At 46.8% G+C, this 19,535-nt stretch overlaps 1 protein-coding gene across 1 annotated transcript in view; it reads left to right on the top strand.

Annotated features, from left to right (window-relative positions):
• The window catches only part of LOC120406105 (transmembrane protease serine 11C-like), a 43,171-nt gene that overhangs the window by 19,115 nt on the left and 4,521 nt on the right, over window positions 1–19,535 (top strand). Inside the window, exons 4-7 of the mRNA XM_039540408.1 lie at window positions 12,300–12,338; window positions 16,675–16,870; window positions 17,852–18,111; window positions 18,972–19,114. Coding sequence (XP_039396342.1) covers window positions 12,300–12,338; window positions 16,675–16,870; window positions 17,852–18,111; window positions 18,972–19,114 — 638 coding nt within the window. The remainder of the gene's footprint in view (window positions 1–12,299; window positions 12,339–16,674; window positions 16,871–17,851; window positions 18,112–18,971; window positions 19,115–19,535) is intronic.

Here is a 19,535-nt window from a genome sequence, read left to right as displayed (position 1 = left end):
TAAATGTTACAAACTGTCACTTTTAGGATCAATTCCCTACCTCATCTTGCTCCCTCTGTGTGCAGCTGTCCAGTTAGGGAACTTTCATGCAGACTTACGGCCTTTGTTTTGCATATGAATCAGGAGAGCTTCACTTATTCTCTCTTCCTTTGGAGGCGGGGGTTGTCTTAAACTATCCCAAGGTAAATAGCTGGACAGAAAGAAGTAAATACCTGCACCTTCCAGGATTGCAGGCTTTCCTCTTGCTCCACCCACGAGATGATATAATACACACCTGGGCGTTGTATTACCCTGGTTTTCCGTAACAGTGTATTTAGACTATCTGATGCAGATAAGTGCAGGCTAGACAGATATGTTGAAATTTCAAGATCAGTGCTGACTGCAGGAGCATTTGATCTGACTCCATGGTTGCCAGATCCAGGGTTTCTCCCAGTCACAGATGACTGCAAGCTGCCTCTCCTTCCTTCTCTCAGCTCTTGTATGGACTGCCCTGCAGGAATGGAGTAAGACCCAAATGTGAGCTGGCTCATGCCAAGTGTTTCCTCAGGAACACTCCATTTGTAACCTGTGATGTGGAGAAATGGAAGAGTCCACTGGTTAAAAATCAGACAGATCACCCCCAGGCAATGAGCTTTGTAGCAAAAGTTCTGCTTTGTATTATTATTTATTGTTCATATTCCAGCAATGCCTACAGATCCCATTCAGTGATCACGGCTACATTGTGCTAGAATGTATATTAAAAAAAACCACCCAAAGTCCCTGACCCAGAAAACTCACCATCTAGGATTTCAACCATATGCAGCAGGTGAACAATGAGACAGATGGTGGTGGAACGGGATGAGGGAGGACAAGGTAACAGGAGAGAGAGAGAGATTTGCATAAATTAAAAGTCACAATGGTCTCTGCAGTTGCAGGAGGCTGCCAGCCTAACTGACGGCAGGAAGGAGTCATTTGCAGGTTTAAGGCCAGGGCCAGCTGACAACATTTTGGCACCTGAGGCGTGGAGCTCAAATGATGCCCCCATGTCCCCTTGCTTGGGCCAAAACTTTGAAAGTTTTGCATTCTGCATTCTTCCTGTTCTCCTCCTCTCATGGTGCTGCTCTGCTACCTACCCCAATAAAGGAGAACTAACAACTTAAAATGCCTTGTTCAAAAATGTTAAGTAACACTTAACTTTCAAATGTCTGAACAGCAGATGTAACTTTTCTTGTCTGCTTAGTAAACACTGGCATTTTTATCTGTTTGAATAATCAAAGTGGGGCTTTCCTTGCCTCCTTGGTTGCAAAGATTTGAACTGCTTCCTGCTGAAGATCCACAGTCTGGGCCAGCTCATGCTCTATTGAGATGGTTGCAAGGCTGACCAGCTTCTCCTGTGTCATTGCAGAGCACAGATGTGTTTTTATTAACTTCAGCTTGGAGAAGCTGCATTCTCCACTGGCAACTGTTACAGGAAGTGTTAGAAGTATGCGCAGAGCAACAAAAGCATTTGGAAAGAGGGTGGTCATCTTATTTGTGCACATCTATTCCAGAACAGCCTTTGGAGTTGATACTGCTGAAATGTATCTTGAAAGGGCGTTCAGTTCATCACCTAAATAACTCGCATCAATATCGCACATGTCAATACATGTCCACACTGTCTCTAGTGCCCTGCATTGCTGGTGTAGGTCTTCTTCAGGTATAATGAGGAGTTTTGGAATATCATACAACATCCCAAATATACTACTGTGTTCCTTGAGCTGCATGAAACGTTCTTCAACTGACTGTATTGCACAATCTAGCACCTGGTTAAAGAATTCAACTTTGAATTGTTGTTTGGGGTCTCTTATGGGATTATCCCGTGCCTCGTAATCAAAATGTCGTCTTCTTCGGTGACTCTTGTATTCTTGAATGGGTGGGAAAATAGCTTTGGTGTGAAGTTCCTCTGCCAACTTCTGTGCACTCTTCAGAACGTTTTGAAATCCCTCATCTGACCGGTAAGACAGTAGATGTGACTTTACTTTGTCCAGTTGTTCCATTGCTCCAGACTTATCAAGGTCAACACCTTGGAGTCTGTTGCTTACAACATGTATTTCAAACAGTATGTCATGCCACAACACTAAGCCACACAGAAATTTTAAGTTATGTATGTTTCTGGTGATTCCATTTCCCTCTGCCACTGTTCTCCCACGAACAGATCCTGTCATAGTATTATCCTCCATAATGGCAACTATGGCATCATCTATCTTCCCAATTTGGTGTTTGATAGGCTTTATCGCCTCCACTCGACTTTCCCATCATGTGGCACTCAGTGGTTTCAGTGTCAGAGAGGATGTTCCCAGATGTTGCTTCAAAATTTGCCATCGATGAGTTGATGCAGAGAAAAATACATAGATGCTTTGAATTACATTAAAAAATTCAGCAGCCTCACTAGAAGCTGATGCTGCATCACTGACCACCAAGTCCAATGAATGAGAACTGCATGGGACATGCAGTACAAGGAAGTCCCTCAGACTACTGCTCAAGTGGGTCCACAGTCCTGGATCATCTAGACTTAAGAAACTAAACTCAGCAGCAGCTGTTTCTTGCACCTCCACCACACTCTTCTCTGATCTACACTTTTCTTCAGGAATGTGCATGGTTACATCCATTTGAGATGGAGATATGGATGCTGCAGTAGCTGGCAGGTCACCTGCACTCTGACTAACTGGAAGATCAGGCATCTCCTCACCACTCACATCCTCGCTGGGGCTGGAAGGCTCACTGTGAACATTTGTGTCTATGCATCTCAGGAGAGCTCCTTCCTGCTTAGATAGAAAAGCTTCCTTTGCTTTCTTTCTTTTTCTGAATGCTGCCCCAGAGGGGCATTTTCTTCTTTCCCTCATGACTGCTGTTCTGTGCCAGCTATAGTGGCTCTCAACACTCAGTTGAAGGGGACAGATAAGCAGGCTGGTAGCAGAGCCTGAGTGAGGGAAGATATCAGTGTCTCAAGGCCCTAACTGGCTCCTACTACTTCAGTTGACTGCCGGTTCTCCTCAAGTGGGTTCAGGGAAGCAGCAGGAAACAGGAAGCTCCCTGAGAAGCTGGTGTTAATCAGCCCAGGCTCTTGAGGGTGCTCGAAAGGTACATAAGAGGCTTCTCCCCTCTCTCTCTCCCTGCAGATCCTTCTGCTTTCTGTTATTCCCTCTCACCTTTTCTCCTGCCTCCCTGTTATGTCTCTTGTGCTCTCCTTCCTCCAGCACAGCACTCCACCATCTCTGTGCATCTAGAACAGAGAGAATACATATGCACCAGCAGCAGACACAATTTTATCCACTCTGGGTCCTAATGGCACCCCCCCCCCCACACACACACACAGTCTGTCGCCTGAGGCTGCCGCCTCTGTTCGCCTCATGGTAAGACCAGCCCTGTTTAAGGCAGAGGTAGGTTCTAAGGAGGGATTTTAGACGAGCGCAGGGTGCTGGCTCTGTGAATTTTGATAGGGAGTTCTCACACTTCAGGAACAGCAGAGGGGAAAACACACTAGTTGCCTGATCAGCTGAATGTAATCAGAACCTAGTAAATGATGGGAATTAGATAAAATGATGCAAAAGCTTTGTTTTTCTAACTGACAGATGCATCAAGGCCAGGACTGTTAAGATACTATAATTGCTTACAGTAACTCACTAGTTAAATGGAATCAGATTGTTCATTAAATACTCAATTATAGTAAGATGACTTCTCAGAATAGGTTTTATAAAGTTATCTGATTATGTATAGGACTGAGAAGTACTGCGGATAATCTTTGAGTTGCTTTTTCTTGTCTACCCTGATCTGAGTGTAAAACGGTAATCATAGAATATCAGGTTTGGAAGGGACCTCAGGAGGTCACCTAGTCCAACACCCTGCTCAGAGCAGGACCAATCCCCATACAGATTTTTGCCCCAGATCCCTACATGGCCCCCTCAAGGCTTGAACTCACAACCCTGAGTTCAGCATGCCACTGCTCAAACCACTGAGCTTGACAGCATAGTTCTAATACTCCATACAAAGACAGTGTAAACATAAAACAATACCCTGCTCTTTCTGGGAAAGAATGATAAGAGATTCCATTTGGGATCCACGCCTTGGCAAGTAAATCAATTTTAAGCAGTTCTACTTCTAACAATCCTGACAATGGTCACATTTATAGTATTACTTTAGAGTTACTGATGGACTTATCCAAGCCCTCCAGACTTGAGTATCCCTGTGCCTTGTAGGGACCTGAGTGATCTGGAACGTATGCACCGAGATCCAGAATGCCATGTTTTGGCATTATCCTTGCAACAGACAGAAGTGAAATCCTTCCACTGAACTCTGGGGTATCCAGGAGTGCCGAAGAGGATCTCTGGTTTGCAGTTCAGGCCTAACTCTATTCGGAACAACACGTAACACAAAGTGCCCTATCCAGCATCAACCTTTAGAACAAAAAGGACACATAAATTCTGAGGGCACCAAGCTTTTGTCCAGGTTCTGAGGTATCCTTACCAACTTCTGCCTCATTCCATCTTGTTTCTTGTGGTCCTTACAAAACATAAGGGTATTCCTAAGCATATTCTTAATGGCCTCTTAAAGCCAGCATAGACCTTTTCACTGTATGTCATTTATCAAAAGCCTGTGGGTTTGTGCCATAATATATAAAAAAGCATCACTAACTGGTTGAACCCTTATTGAAAATCTAGGTCAGGTACTCATTTGCATGGCAAACTAGGAGGTTCCGATAGGGAGAATGAGTAAACCTTCCTCCTAGTATCTAATCAACTTGTTGTTCAACACCATGTCTCAACTTGTTCTTGGTTCAAAAGTAGTGATGCTGGGGAGCAGCTGGAACAAACTACCTAGGAGTCTGGTGCACCATCTGTTATCTGGCAGCTGTGATCAAGGGCAGCTTTGCAAAGCTGGTGTGAAAATTCATCAGCTCATGCACAACATTTTGTTTGCCCACCCATACCAGAGTGGTGGAGACAGATATGTTGGGAAGACTGATGATATTTTACTAGTCCATTTAAAACAAAAACCACCTTGTACCAAGCAAGTCGGGAAATAGGAATTTTGCAAAGCTGAAAAAAGGGATGAATACACCAAGTGTCTACATTTTGTCTCCTCATTACACACTGGAAAGGAAAAAGAACAGGAGTACTTGTGGCACTTTAGAGACTAACAAATTTATTTGAGCATAAGCTTTCGTGGACAGAGAAATCTGCAGAAATACATTAGTTTTGCTGGATAATATACTGAAGATACTACAGTTATACTTAATAATTTGTAATTGTATTTAATATTTCTGCAGCAGAAAGATAATGGTATCTTCATACACCAGACACGGTAGAAAATACAGAGATGTCTGGAATCTCTCATCCGCTTCTGTGAGGTCCTGGGAAATATTCCAAAGCTTCCTGTCTCTTCTCGGTACTATGCCTTTTTCTACAGATGCAGCTGGAAGCAGGGGCGGCTCTACCTTTTTGGCCGCCCCAAGCAGTCATGCGCGGGAGGCGCCCCGGAGCCGCGGGAGCAGCGGACCTCCCGCGGGCATGACTGCGGAGGGTCCGCTGGTCCCGCATGGCTCGGCTGGACCTCCCGCGGCTGCGGACGGTTCGCGGGTCCGGCGGCTCCGCTTGCGCGGCCGCAGGCTTGCCTGCGGGAGGTCCAGCCGAGCCGCGGGACGAGCGCCCCCTCCGCAGTCATGCCTGCGGCAGGTCCAGTCGTCCCGGGGCTCCGGTGGACCTCCCGCAGGCATGACTGCGGCAGGTCCGCCGGCCCAGCCTGCCGCCCCCCCCCCCCAGCGGCAGGGGACGGGCCGCTCCTCGGCTCGCAGCGGTAGGAGCTGGGGCCCCAGCCTTTTGCCACCCCCTAGATTTTGCCGCCCTAGGCACCAGCTTGTTTTGCTGGTGCCTAGGGCCGCCCCTGGCTGGAAGCCAGTCAAGCCCGTATTCTTTTGTGGACCTCAGGTAGGCCTCGGTAGCTCACAATACAAGTTCTCCCAGAAGAGAAAGCAACGTAAGTCCCAATAACAAGTAAGGCAGCAGGAAGGGAAGATGTAACTTGTGGCCTAACTCTGGTGCTGAGGTATAGCAGTGATAGGTGCCTTAGAAACACTGGAGATAATAGATTCATTCTTCTACTGACACTTGCTGTGGAGAGGGATGTGAATCATGGCCCAATTTCTTCTTCCTTTACAGAATTGGTACCAGAAGAGAAAGCATACATGGCCTAATTTCTTTCCCTTCCTCCCATCCTTTCTCCATCAGCAGGATTAGAAGGGGGAAGCAATTCACAGCCTGATCCCCTCCCCGCTCCAGCAAGGGGACCAAAAAGGAAGGCAATTGCCAACCCATTTCCCCCTCTCTGCCAGCTTGCAGGCCTTGCCAAGTGCAAAGTTAGCTATTTGCTTCTGTCTGGGAAAAAAGAAACTAGCTGCAAGATCGTTGGCGCCACCACACCAAAGTAAGAAGAACATATTCTCATCTGTCCCAGAGTCAGAGGTTTTGACCATGAACAACATGAGTCACAAATTGATTTCATATAAGAAGAAACATCTATTATTTTTATTTATTTATCTACCATCCAAAACTTGCTAGACGCTTTACAAGCACAGAGACCAGCATCTAGGAGATAGATGTTCTCACTCGTCCTGATTGGAGCCTCCTTCATTGCCATGCAGATGAGTATCTGACCTGGATTTTTGCGGATTGCTTCATTGGGTTGTGTCTCAAATAGTGTATTTGGCAGCCTGCGTATTTCCACTTGGATACAAGTGACCACAACCTGGAGGAGAAAAGTGGAACATACATCCCCATTCTGAAAAATCACATGTCAAAGGCTTTCTGAAAGTCCAAGTACATTATATTCCCTGGATTGCTCTTGTCCACATGCTTGTTGACCCCCTCAGAGAATTCTAATAGATTGGTGAGGCATGATTTCCCTTTACAAAAGCCAAGTTGACTCTTCTCCTGCAAATCATGTTAATCTATATGTCTGATAATTCTGTTCTTTACTATATTTCAGCCAATTTGCCTGGTACTGAAGTTAGGCTTACTGGCCTGTAATTGCCAGGATTGCTTCTGGAGTTGTTGGTTTTTTTTAAATTGATGTCACATTAGCTATCCTCCAGTCATCTGGTACAGAATTTGAGTTCCTTCAGAACTTTTGGATGAATACCATCTAGTCCTGGTGACTTATCACTATTTAATTTATCAACTTGTTCCAAAAATATCTCAGTCTGGAACAGATGCAATTATAAACTACTTATTATGGGTGGTTTAATGATTATTAGCTATTTCAATACATGGTTAATCCATTGTTATAGAATCTATCAGGTCAATAGGTTGCTTATAACTACAGTAACTCCTCACTTAACGTTGTAGTTATGTTCCTGAAAAATGTGACTTTAAGCGAAATGATGTTATGCAAATCCAATTTCCCCATAAGAATTAATGTAAATGAGGGGGGAGGAGGGTGTTAGGTTCCAGGGAAATTTTTTTCACCAGACAAAAGTCTCTCTCTCTCTCTCTCTCTCTCTATACACACACACGTGCGCGCACACACACAGTATAAGTTTTAAACAAACAATTTAATACTATACACAGCAATGATGATTGTGAAGCTTGGTTGAGGTGGAGGAGTCAGAGGGTGGGATATTTCCCAGGGAATGCCTTACTGCTAAATGGTGAACTAGCACTCGGCTGAGCACTCAACAACACATTGTTGTTAATGTAGCCTCACACTCTACAAGGCAGCACAAATGGAGGGAGAGGAGACAGCATGGCAGACAGAGACACATACCCTGTGTGTGTGAGAGCGAGAGATGCGCATTTCCCCGTTAAGTACGCTGACATCACTCTAAGTACATTGCCTTTTTGAGTAGATCAGCAAGTTGAGATAGCAGCTACTGCCAGCAAGCTCTCTCCGTCCTGAGCCCTGTCATGTTCCGCCCCCCACCCCACTCTATGGAGATGGGGTAAGCAGGGGGCAGGAGCAGGAGGGAGAGGGACACCCTGACATTAGCACCCCTCTTCCCCTGCACAGCAAGCAGAAGGCTCCAAGGAGCAGCACATGGCAGTGTGGGGAGGGACAGCTGAACTGCCGACGATTAATAGCCTGCTGGGCGGCTGCTGCACAGGGAACTTAGGGGAGTGGGGAGCTGAGAGGGGGGCTACTGGTCCACCCTGGTTCGAAGCCCCCACCAGCTCCCTCCACCAGGCTGCTCTTTCTGCAAGCAGTGGACAAAACAGGTGGCTGCCAAACAACCTTATAAGGGAGCATTGTGCAACTTTGAACGAGCATGTTCCCTAATTGATCAGCAACGTAACAATGAAACAACGTTAACCGGGACGACTTTAAGTGAGGAGTTACTGTACACAGTGGTGTTGTAGCCATGTCGATTCGGAGATATTAGGAGATGGCGGTTTGGCCTTGGCCCAAGAAGAACATCACAGTTGGCACTAATTGCTAGCCTGACCAACGAGATTATGGAATAAATAAGCACCCCTTAGAGGCAGGGCTGAGGCATGCTGATGATGCTGTGGATTCACTTTGTGAGGCTATCCATCCAGTTCCTTTTAGTGCCCTAACTTCACCCAAAATACATTAAAAAAAAACACAAAGAAGGGGAAAAAACTAAGGCCAAACTTTTCAAATTATTCATAAAGCCAAGACACCTAAATCCATGTGGAAGCACACCAGTAAGTGCCGAGTGCCCAGCAGCTCCCATTGATTTTTTTTTTTTATGGGTGCTGCTCATGCTCATCACTTGTGAAAATTATTCCATGTGTTTAAGGCTCCTGAATCCTCACAGACGCTCTAATTTTAGGCCCCTAGTTTTGAAAGGCTTGGCCTTTGTCACCTAACTTTATAAACCCAAGTTTAAAAATTTTGCCCTAAGCCCCAATTCCCTGCAATGCAGAGCCTGTTTTGTTTCACTCCAGTGGCTCAAAGCAGTCCTGATGCCAGCTGATCTGGTCACATGAGGAGTCCCTTTACCAGTCCTAAAGGGACCTTTGGTAGGGATGAGCTCCTACAGTGTTTCTTATGCCACTTCACTCCCAGCCCTCAGTGTAGGGAGCATGGGCCGGGCCACTGTGCTGCTGGCAGATCCCTGGCTGCCCCCTGCAAAAAAGTATTACTCCCATCCTAGGGCATATGTTCGTGTACTTTGCTGCCTTCCCCAGTGGAGGGTGAACGTGACTTTGCATGATCTGCACAGACTTAGATTATATGGAATACTTGTAAAACATGCTAAAAATGAAGCTGTACAGACAGAGAGAACATACATTAGGTTCCTTATAGACCTTTACACCTTCCCCGGAAGGCAAAACGTAAGTGGCCAAATTCTCCTTTCAGTTACATCCATGCAACCCCACTGAAGGCAACAGTATAAGTCACAGCTGAATTTGGCCCAGTATAAGGTATGTGCCACTTCCGACATAAATAACCTAGGCAACTATCAGGTGCTAGAAGGGGAAGTAGAGAGAGAGAGAGAGACAGCTGCTTAGCAGTACAGATGAGAGAGACAGATCGGTGAAAACATACCAACTGAATTGCTTCTGGCACTTGTTGGAACAAACTGGCTGATCCTTTTGTCTCCCTCATTGGTTTTGCAACCTAATGTAAGTGATGGTAATTAATTGCAGGCTTTGTACTTAAGCTTTTAATAGTTAGATGTCCCTCCATCCCAAGAGTGGCAAAAAGAAAAAGAAGTCACTATTTGAAATTTGTCACTATTTGAAATTAACAAAGAGGGAATGCTGAAAACATCTTATATCTTTCATTTGTAGAGAAGAGGTCCACTTTTTTGCTGTTCATTGCATCTGTCTAGAAATCAGTAAGAATTGAATACTCCCATTCTTCTCATTGGGTAACCCATCAAACGTTTTCAGTGGGAGCAGCTGGGGACTAAGCACTTCTGAAAATCTGGCCGTCAGTACTTTAAATCAGTAAATTTTGAATGACTATATTGTGGAAATAAACATCAACGTTATCCCTCAAAATCCATAACGTTAAAATTAAACCCTTCCGAGCTTAGTTAGGGATTTATCCTTCAGAGTGGAGTATGTACAGGAGTGAGCACTTATACTGTGATTGGAGCCCACAACTGGCCATTTGATCACTGATCAAAATTCATCTACCTTTATTATGCCAATAATCTTCCATTATAATGAAGAACAGTGAATCATGGTTTAAAGTCAGTCAAAAAATTTTCCCCATCCCTACAAAGTAACACAGCAGCTGCATAATGACAGCACTCTATACCTTCAACATTGTCCTTCCCTCTGCTAATGCTCAGGGAATCTTAAGACGTGTGTGTGGACAGGACGGTTTTGGTTTTTGTATCATAACATACTTTTTTTTTACTTAATATAAGGAAATTAATTAGCCCAGGTGCAGTAATTGCTGACTGCAAACAAACTGAATTCACTGAACAGATAGAAAGGAGTGTCAAGCCCACAACCAGAATGTCACTGATATTAACACAACAGACAAGCAGTGTGATCCAAACCCCATTGAATTCAGTAGAAAGATCCCCACTGATTGCTGTTGGTTTTTGATCAGGACCCAGATATAGTAAGGTAAAGAGAAGGCAGAGGAGCGGGACATGGATGAGGATAAGTATCGGGTGATACCCAGGTGACGGTAGAGAAGGCAGAGGAGAGGGACGTGGATGAGGATAGGTATTGGGTGATACCCAGTTAACAGTGGAGAAGGCAGAGGAGGGGGGCGTGGATGAGGATAAGTATCGGGTGATACCTAAGTGACGGTGGAGAAGGCAGAAGAGAGGGACGTGGATGAGAATAGATATTGGGTGATACCTAGGTGAAGGTAGAGAAGGCAGAGGAGAGGGACGTGGATAAGGACAGGTATCGGGTGATACCCAGGTGACGGTAGAGAAGGAAGAGGAGCGGGACGTGAATAGGGATGGGAATCGAGTGATACGCAGGTGATGGTAGAGAAGGCAGAGGAGAGAGATGTGGATGAGGCTAGGTATCGGGTGATATGCAGGTGACGGTAGAGAAGACAGAGGAGAGGCACGTGGATGAGGATAGGCATCAAGTGATATGCAGGTGATGGTAGAGAAGGCAGAGGAGCGGGATGTGGATAGGGATAGGTATTGAGTGATACCCAGGTGACAGTAGAGAAGGTAGAGTAGCGGGATGTGGATGAGGATAGGTATTGGGTGATATGCAGGTGACGGTAGAGAAGACAGAGGAGAGGCACGTGGATGAGGATAGGTATTGGGTGATACCAAGGTGACGGTAGAGAAGGCAGAGGAGAGGCACGTGGCTGAGGACAGGTATTGGGTGATACCAAGGTGACGGTAGAGAAGGCAGAGGAGAGGCACGTGGATGAGGATAGGTATTGGGTGATACGTAGGTGAAGGTAGAGAAGGCAGAGGAGAGAGATGTGGATGAGGATAGGTATCGGGTGATATGTAGGTGAAGGTAGAGAAGGCAGAGGAGAGGCACGTGGCTGAGGATAGGTATTGGGTGATACGTAGGCGTTGGTTGCTGTTCAAGAGTCACTGGAGAACTTCAAAATGTTATTGAACAGGTGAGTTTTTCCACTCGCCTGCTAGTAACCAGGAACGGGGCTTTGGTTAGAAAGTGGGTGTTGTAGCCAGGGGACAATATTGATGTTTGTGTGCCTGACCCTGTGCCCATTAAGATCACTGACAACCTTTACGCAGACTTCAGTGAGTGCTGAATCACACTATAGATATGGTGTAATGAATTGGGGTAGGAGGATATTTCAACAGTGCCATCAATGCCCCACCGTGACACACCAAATTATTAGCATTAATTTTATTTATTTATTTCAGCCTCCAAAAGTGTACCAGGCACCTCCCAGTCCAAATAAGAAGCTGTGGGAGCAGATCCTCAGGTGGTGCAGGTTGTCTTAGCTCCACTGAAGTCAGAGCCAATGCTGACAAACTACACCCACTGGGGAGCTGCGCTGTGGTACCTGCCCTGAAGAGCTCACAGTCTCAGGGCCAGATTGTGTCTGACCCTTATGCTGCTGCAGAGTGTGGTGGGGGAGAGCATACGGAGCCTTCTGAAGTGCCCAGGCAGAATTTCAGACCCTGTGCTCTGGTCCCTAGGAGATGGCTGGCTGCTTAGAGAGAGACCAAGCTGTACCCCATCAGGGGATATAATAATGGGTGCACAGCAGAAAATTTTCCACCTCCAAGTGATTCCTCTGTAGCAGTTCAGCTCCACCCCACCCTTTACTATGGGCTGGGCCTAATCTGAGCTGCATTCATAAGTTAAAAACCCCTGGCTGTGCTGAACTCACTGTTTGTTTGTTTATTTCAGATATGAGGCCCGAGAGAGCTGAAACCCTCTTCAGGGACTGTAAGTGAAAGCACGGCATGCTTGGCGATTCCCTGATTGTTTTAATAAATAGACTAATCATTTTTCTGGCCCTTTAGAAAGCTTCCTCTTTTTCTCTTGAATGAAGTTGACCTTGCACTTTACACAGAGCCTTGCACATTCATGGGGGATGCATCTTCCCAATTCCTTCTGGTTTTACTAGGATGACCATACTTCCCAAAGGGGAAACGGGACACCACCCGGGGCTTGCCTGAGCCTCCCACCCTGCGGGGGGCTTGCCTGAATGAGGTGTCAACATTCTCCAGAGTCTGGCGGATCTGATCTGATCTGACTCCATTACACTGTTGTCTGCTGTGCCATTGATGAAGCTGGATGCCTTTAGAATCACAGAGGGAGTCTTCTCACCTGTTCCAGGTACTCAGCCTTATGGGACAGAGCGTCAGCCTTCCCATTTCTGACTCTTGGGCAATAGGCAACTATGAAGTCAAACTGGATGAAGAAGAGGGACCAGTGGATCTGTTGTTGGTTGAAGTATCTGGTTGCTTGAAGCTATTCCAGGTTTTTATGGGCTGTGAGCACTTGGACAAGAAACCTGGCCACTTCCAGTAGAAACACCATTTTCCTCTCTGTACTACGTGGGTTTCCAAGGACTGGGTGAACTGGACTCCTTTTCACAGAGAGGTGGTCAGAGGAGCAACTAGGCTGGAAAATCCCTCAATGAATCACCGGTAGAAGTTAGCACAGCCTAGGAACCACTGGACCCCACTGGTGTCCTTTGGTGCAGCACAGTCAGAGGTGACGGTCACCTTGCATGGGTCCCTGGTTATTCCCTCAGAGGAGATAATGTAACCAAAGAATTCTATTGTATCCTGGTCAAACTTGCATTTTTTGGGCTTTGCATATAGATGGCATTGGCAAAGTCTAGGATGCCATGGACATGCTGATCGTGAGAAGCCTGATTGTCAGAAAAGATGAGTATGTCGTCCTGATCAATGACAACATGGCAGTCTAACACATCTCTGAAGATATTCTTTACGAAGTACTGAAATGTTTCTGCGGCATTGCACAGGCCGAATGGCATGACCAGGCATTCAGTGTCTGTACCACATATGGAAGGAGGTCTTCCACTCATCTCCCTCTCTATTTGGGACAAAGTTATAGGCCCCGTGAAGGTCCAGCTTAGTAAAAACCTTTGCAGAGCGGAGTCTTTTGTAAAAGCACATTAATGAGAGGGAGAGGACATTGATTTCAAATTGTGACTCTGTTTAAAACCCGATAGTCAACACAAGACCTTATTGATCCATCTTTTTTCTTCACAAAGAAAATTGGAGCCCCAGCTGGAGACATGGAAGGATGGATAAATCACATTTGTAGATATTCCTGGAGGTAGTCATGGAGAGCCTGAAGTTCTGGCTCCGAAAGGAAGCAGATGCAGACAAAGGGGATTGGAGTGGGCAGAAAGTTGATGGGACAGTTATAGCTGCAATGGAGTGACAGAGCATCTGCATTCTGTTTCTCGAAAATATCAGCAAAATCCTTATATTTAAGTGGTAACATGGAGGCAGCAGACTGGACTGCAGTGGATAACAAGACTCCCTGGGGATTAACCTGTTCAGACTTGGAATCTCGAGGAAGGCTCCCAGTCTATGGTCCCCATATTTGGATTCCAGGGACAGAATTGTTGGCAATGTGGGGCGCCGAACAGTATTGTGCCCGCCTGCCAATGAATGCATGGATCATAAGAAGTGTCCAGGGCATGCTGAGAACAACTGGAAAATGTGGTGCTCAGATAAGTCCAAACTGAAGGGTTTCTTGGTGACCCTGAAGAGTCACCACCTGCAGGGGTGTGGTCTGGGGGGTAACTGGGCCTGATGAAATGAGTGAGCCATCAATAGATTCTACCAAGTCTAGAGTGTCCTTGTGTTGGGTGCGGATCTGATGTACTCATACAAAGTCCTGATCCATGGAGTTACCAGAGGCATCAGAATCCACCAGTGCCTCCAGGTGGACATTGGAGATGGAGGGGTGCGGGCTTTCAGAGGGAGTTGCAGATGTGTCAGTACACACCTGGTTATTGTCAACCTATCAGCAGATAGGTACGGATGCTGGGTACCAATAAGAGGCAGAGAGTGCCACGCCCACCCAGACTCCCTCCTGGAGGCTTGGCATTCCCTGACCAGGGTGCAGAGTGGACCTTAGCAGGGCAGCCCGATGTGAAGTGCCCTGGTCTTCCACAGTACAGGCATAGTCCCAATGCTCGATGCTTCATTTTCTCTGTTGAGCTGCATGGGTTCGGGCTGTAGGAAAAGCACTGAAGCTTGATGGGCTGGAGACAGGAGGACTGGCAGGAGCTGGGAAGCTGAACTTCTTTCTTGGCTGCGTTCCATCAGGCAGTTGTCAATCTTTATGCTGAGTTAATCAGGACATCCAGAATGGGTGGGGAGTCCACTCGTGTGAGCTCATCTTTGATGTCATCATTTAGACTGAAGCAGAAATGATAATACCGCGCGGCCTCGTTCCATTCAGCCTCTGCTACCAAGCAGTGGAACTCTGGGGCATACTTAGCAACGTGCTGAGGTCGCTGCCGTGGCGTCCGAAGGGTGGTCTTGGCTCTACGCTCAAAGATCGTGGCGATGGCATGAATGACGTCTTCAAGCTGGCCCAGGAGTGGGCTTGCTTTCTCTAGGAGTGGGAATGCCCAGGCCAGAGCTTCTCCAGTCAGCCGGCTAATAATGAGCCCCACTCTGCATTGGTCAGTGGGGAACAACTGCGGACACAGCAGAAATGGGAGCAGGGAAAGATTGGCCAGGAGGGTTCTGTACTAGCCACTGCTCTGGACCCCTTGTCAGCCTAGTTCCCCTGTTTTAGAATTTGGGCTGCTCAAACTGTCAGGAGACCAGGTCATAGGCAGTCAGGCCTAGCAGTCAGAGCAGGAGTCAGGCCTAGCGGTTGGAGGCCGAATTCCAGAGTCTGGGGTCGAGACAGGGTCGGAGTCAGAGCTGGGGATTGGAACTGAAGTCAGAGTCCAAATGACAGAGCCAAAAGTTGAGGCAGAGTTGGAGTCAGGAGTCAGAGCCGAGGATCGGAACCAGATTACCAGGAGTCAGGGAAGGCAGGAGCAAGGCTGGGACAGGATGGAAACAAGGCTGGTCAGGATCTGGGCTGGAGCTGTTGAAGAGCAGAGCAGGACCAGGGCTTGGAGAGATGAGCGCAGGGGGGCAGAGAGTCTGTGGACATGTGTGTTAAGCAGCCAGCAAGCTACTGCTGCTGCTAGGGTTAAGAACCGGCCTTCTGGCTGTCTCAGCCAGTCAGGCAGGGCAGTTCACCAGGCAGCCTCGCTGGCTCATTAGGGTGTCAGGAGTACTGAGCAGGGGCAGCTCAGGGCCTTACGCCTGACAGATCATCAGCTACTCCTGGATTTCCAGGTAGTAGCAGAAGCCAAGAATCTTGTCTTTGTCTTCCCTTCGGCAAAGAGCTTGTCACCTTTCCTGTCAGATGCACACCTCGCTATGGTTGTCCATGCCTTTGTCACTTCTGGCTTGGATTAGTGCAACTTGGGGCTACACTCAAGGACCATTTGGAAACTTCAGCTGGTGCAAATCGCAGCTGCCAGCTTCTATAGCAGCGTTTCACTGAGAGAGCATTGCATACACGCTCCATATATTGCACTGTCTTCCAAGTCATGTCTGGCTGAAATTCAGGGTGCTGCTTTTTCTGTAAAATACTACATGGTGTGGGTCCCACCTGTCTTAGAGAGGTGCTTTATCCCAGGAACTAAGACCAGCTGTGACCAGGGCCGGCTCCAGGGTTTTTGCTGCCCCAAGCAGCACGCAAAAAATAAAAAAAAATCCGCGATTGCGATCTGCAGCAGCTCTACCGCCGCTGCTTCAGTCTTTGGCGGCAATTCGGCAGCAGGTCCTTTGCTCCAAGAGGGACTGAGGGACCCGCCGCTGAAGAGCCGGATGTGCCGCCACTCTCCGTTGGCTGCCCCTAGCCCCTGCTTGCTGAGCTGGTGCCTGAAGCCGGCCCTGGCTGCGACATTCAAATGGACAATCCCTGGAAGCGGGGTGCAGGGTGAAAAGCTCTTGACTCTAGAATTCACTTCTCTTAGTCATGCAATTGAGCTGTTGAACTTCATGGCTCTCCACAAGTTTCATCTGTTCTCTCAGACTTTTACTTGAAAGGGTGGGTGTGGACAGCCTCCATATCAGGGAGTGTTTTGAGTTTGACATTATGTCATTACAGGGTCTAATTGCATGTTATCTTACGGTACATTTTGTACATGAGCCTAGAGGCATCAATAGGCACAATTAGTACATTGAGAAATGACTTATGTTCTCTCTCCCCATTTTGACAGTCTGCGGGTTACGACAGAATAGATCAGCAAAATCAAAATCATCATCAACATCAGAAAGAGTAGTCGGAGGGTTGGCTTCTGCAGAGCTTGGGGATTGGCCGTGGCAAGCGAGTTTACGGCAGAACAACATCCACCGTTGCGGTGCAACGCTGATCAGCAACACGTGGCTTCTGTCTGCAGCTCACTGCTTTAGAAAGTAAGTTCCCAGCTCTGAAAGAGGCTGCAGTAAGATGTGGTACGTACTGACCTGCACATCAAATGATGCTCCATTCAGAACCATTGCCAAGCCCCGGAAGGGCCGTAGTAAAGTTGCAGCGTTTCAGGCAGAGAGCTGTGGCCATTCTTTTTGAAGCTTGAGAAAATAGTTCCTGAGGAAAAGGCTCTGAAAGATGCTCCAAAGGAAGCTGCTCTGCCTAAGGTCAGGTAGAGCAAGAGGAATGACTTTGTGCTGTCACAGCTTGGCCCAAATAGACATGTTTTTTGAGCCATTAGGTCACCTGACCCCTTTCCTTCTATGAGCAGTGCTGTGAGTTGTTCCCTGGAGCAGAGGTTAGAATTTGATGGTCCCATCACTCCTTTTTTGGATAGCCAAGGAGTTAGTGAAGACTGATTGCTTCTAAAGGGTGTGGCAGTATAAAAACTGGAATAGATTAAGGGTCAGCAAACAGCAAGGGAAACACCTCTGGTTACCTGCTGTAGTGAACTGTATTTGCTTTGTGTATTGGGAAGCTACCTGGCCACATTTATGATTTGGCCAGTGAGTAATGCAGATGGGATGGTGTAGGCACAATTCCCAGGGCCGGCTCCAGGCACCAGTGCAGCAAGCAGGTGCTTGGGGCGGCCAACAGAAAGGGGCAGCACATCCGGCTCTTCGGCGGCAAGTCCCTCAGTCCCTCCCAGACAGAAGGACTCGCCACCGAATTACTGCCGAACAGCGGAAGCGGCGGGTTAGAGCTGCCGCCGAAGTGCTGCCAATTGCAGCTTTTTTTTTTCTCCCGCCGCTTGGGGCGGCAAAAATCCTAGATCCGGCCCTGACAATTCCCCATTCCACCAAGATCTTCCAAGGATTTTGTAAGGAAGTATGGGTGAGGTTTTGAGCTACATACACTGGACCAAGTCTAGAGACCTTTATCTCCATGGCTTAAATATATCTACAAAGTTCTTTCATCTTTTCCAGAGCAAATAACCCACGTATATGGACAGTTACCTTTGGAACTCTTTTAAGACCTTCAAGAATGAAACGCTTTGTCAAAGCTATTATTGTCCATGAAAAGTACCGTTATCCAGCACACAACTATGATATAGCTGTCGTGAAACTCTCGAAAGGAGTTGATTTTACGAATGTTGTACATCGCGTCTGTCTGCCAGATCCATCTCAGATTTTCCCATATAATTCTGACGCTATCATCACAGGCTGGGGAGCACTGAGCGACGATGGTGAGTGCCTCCATCTGCAAAAAAAATAATAACATTGGACGTTTTACATTAATGATGAGTCCAACTAACTGTTTAAGTGAGAGCAGCTGTGTGGCCACATCTTGTTTAATCCTTGCAAAAAAATAATAGATTTGTGTAACTATAAGAAACACATTCCGCATTTTCTTGCTTTCTGATGTTGGATTGGAAAAAGACAAAGCTGCCAGCCACTGAAACAGAAACTAGGGAGGAGTCTGACATTCTGTTTCTGTCCATACAGTTTAGATTGCAAGCTCTTTGTGGCAGGCACTGTCTAGCAATGTGTTTGTACAATGACTATGACAACAGGGTGCTGACCTTGACTGGGGTTTCCCAAAACCTTTGTGAGATATGTATTATAACCTGTGGAGCAGAGGTGCAAACTGAGCTGAGATAGGTGGCTTACTCAAGTTCACGCAGTCAGAACACAACTCGCCATAGAACTAGCCATCTTGGCTCCGTGTCACCTGCTGAAAGCATTAGCCTCTGCTCCATTGTATGGTACTGTACTTAGGAGTAAATAGACTGTGGTAGGCCTCCTCTCCCACCTCAGTGATACCACGCCTATGTCCTCATATGAGCGTGGACCATCTTAATCAGTGACTCACAGCTCTTTACTGTGGAACCCTTCAAGCCCTTCCTACAAAGTAATGTTGGTTATAATGTATGTAGAACTCCTCCCGTATAGTACTTCGATCTATGAAAATTGGTACAAGCTGGAGCAGCTCTATTTCTTCTTCACCCAGCCCAGCCGTCTCACCCATGAACAGATGCTAAATGCTCCTTCCACATCTTAGCTCGTGCAAAGGATTTATATTTGTAGAGTCATTTTTTCCCTTCAGGCCCGAGTCCTAATGTTCTCCGGGAAGCAACAGTGAAACTCATAGACTCAAACACTTGCAATAGGAGAGAAGTGTACGATGGGCTCATCACACCTGGGATGTTGTGTGCTGGATACTTGGAAGGAGGAGTAGATGCCTGTCAGGTAGGTCTAAGCTCAATACTTGGAACTAGTAGGGAAAATGACTTTAAATGATTAAATATAGTGATCCCCAAATCTTAATAAATACTGTGTATGCTTCTTCCCTGGATTCTTTGTTTATATGGGTTCTGATTCAACCAAGACTCTGGCTAAGAGGTTTGTAAAATAAAACATTTATTACATGCAGTTTAGCACATAAAACTCATATTAACAGAAGTAGGATAGTACTTGTAAAATTCAAAAGGGCAAGATGGAACTGGAGCCCTGTAATTCAAAGCTGGCTTGTGCCCGATCTTTATCTCCCATCTTGGCCTGCACAGTTTGTCACTCACTCCCCATCAGCTCCCACAAGTACTGTCATCTCCTGGCTTCCCTGTGTTGCTGCGTCAGCCTTCCTCCATCCCCACCCTGCAGCTACTGACTT

This window comes from Mauremys reevesii, linkage group 5, assembly GCF_016161935.1.
Source record: "Mauremys reevesii isolate NIE-2019 linkage group 5, ASM1616193v1, whole genome shotgun sequence".
NCBI lineage: Eukaryota > Metazoa > Chordata > Testudines > Geoemydidae > Mauremys > Mauremys reevesii.
Note: the sequence above shows the minus strand (reverse complement) of the source record. Positions and strands in the feature narration are given on the sequence as shown.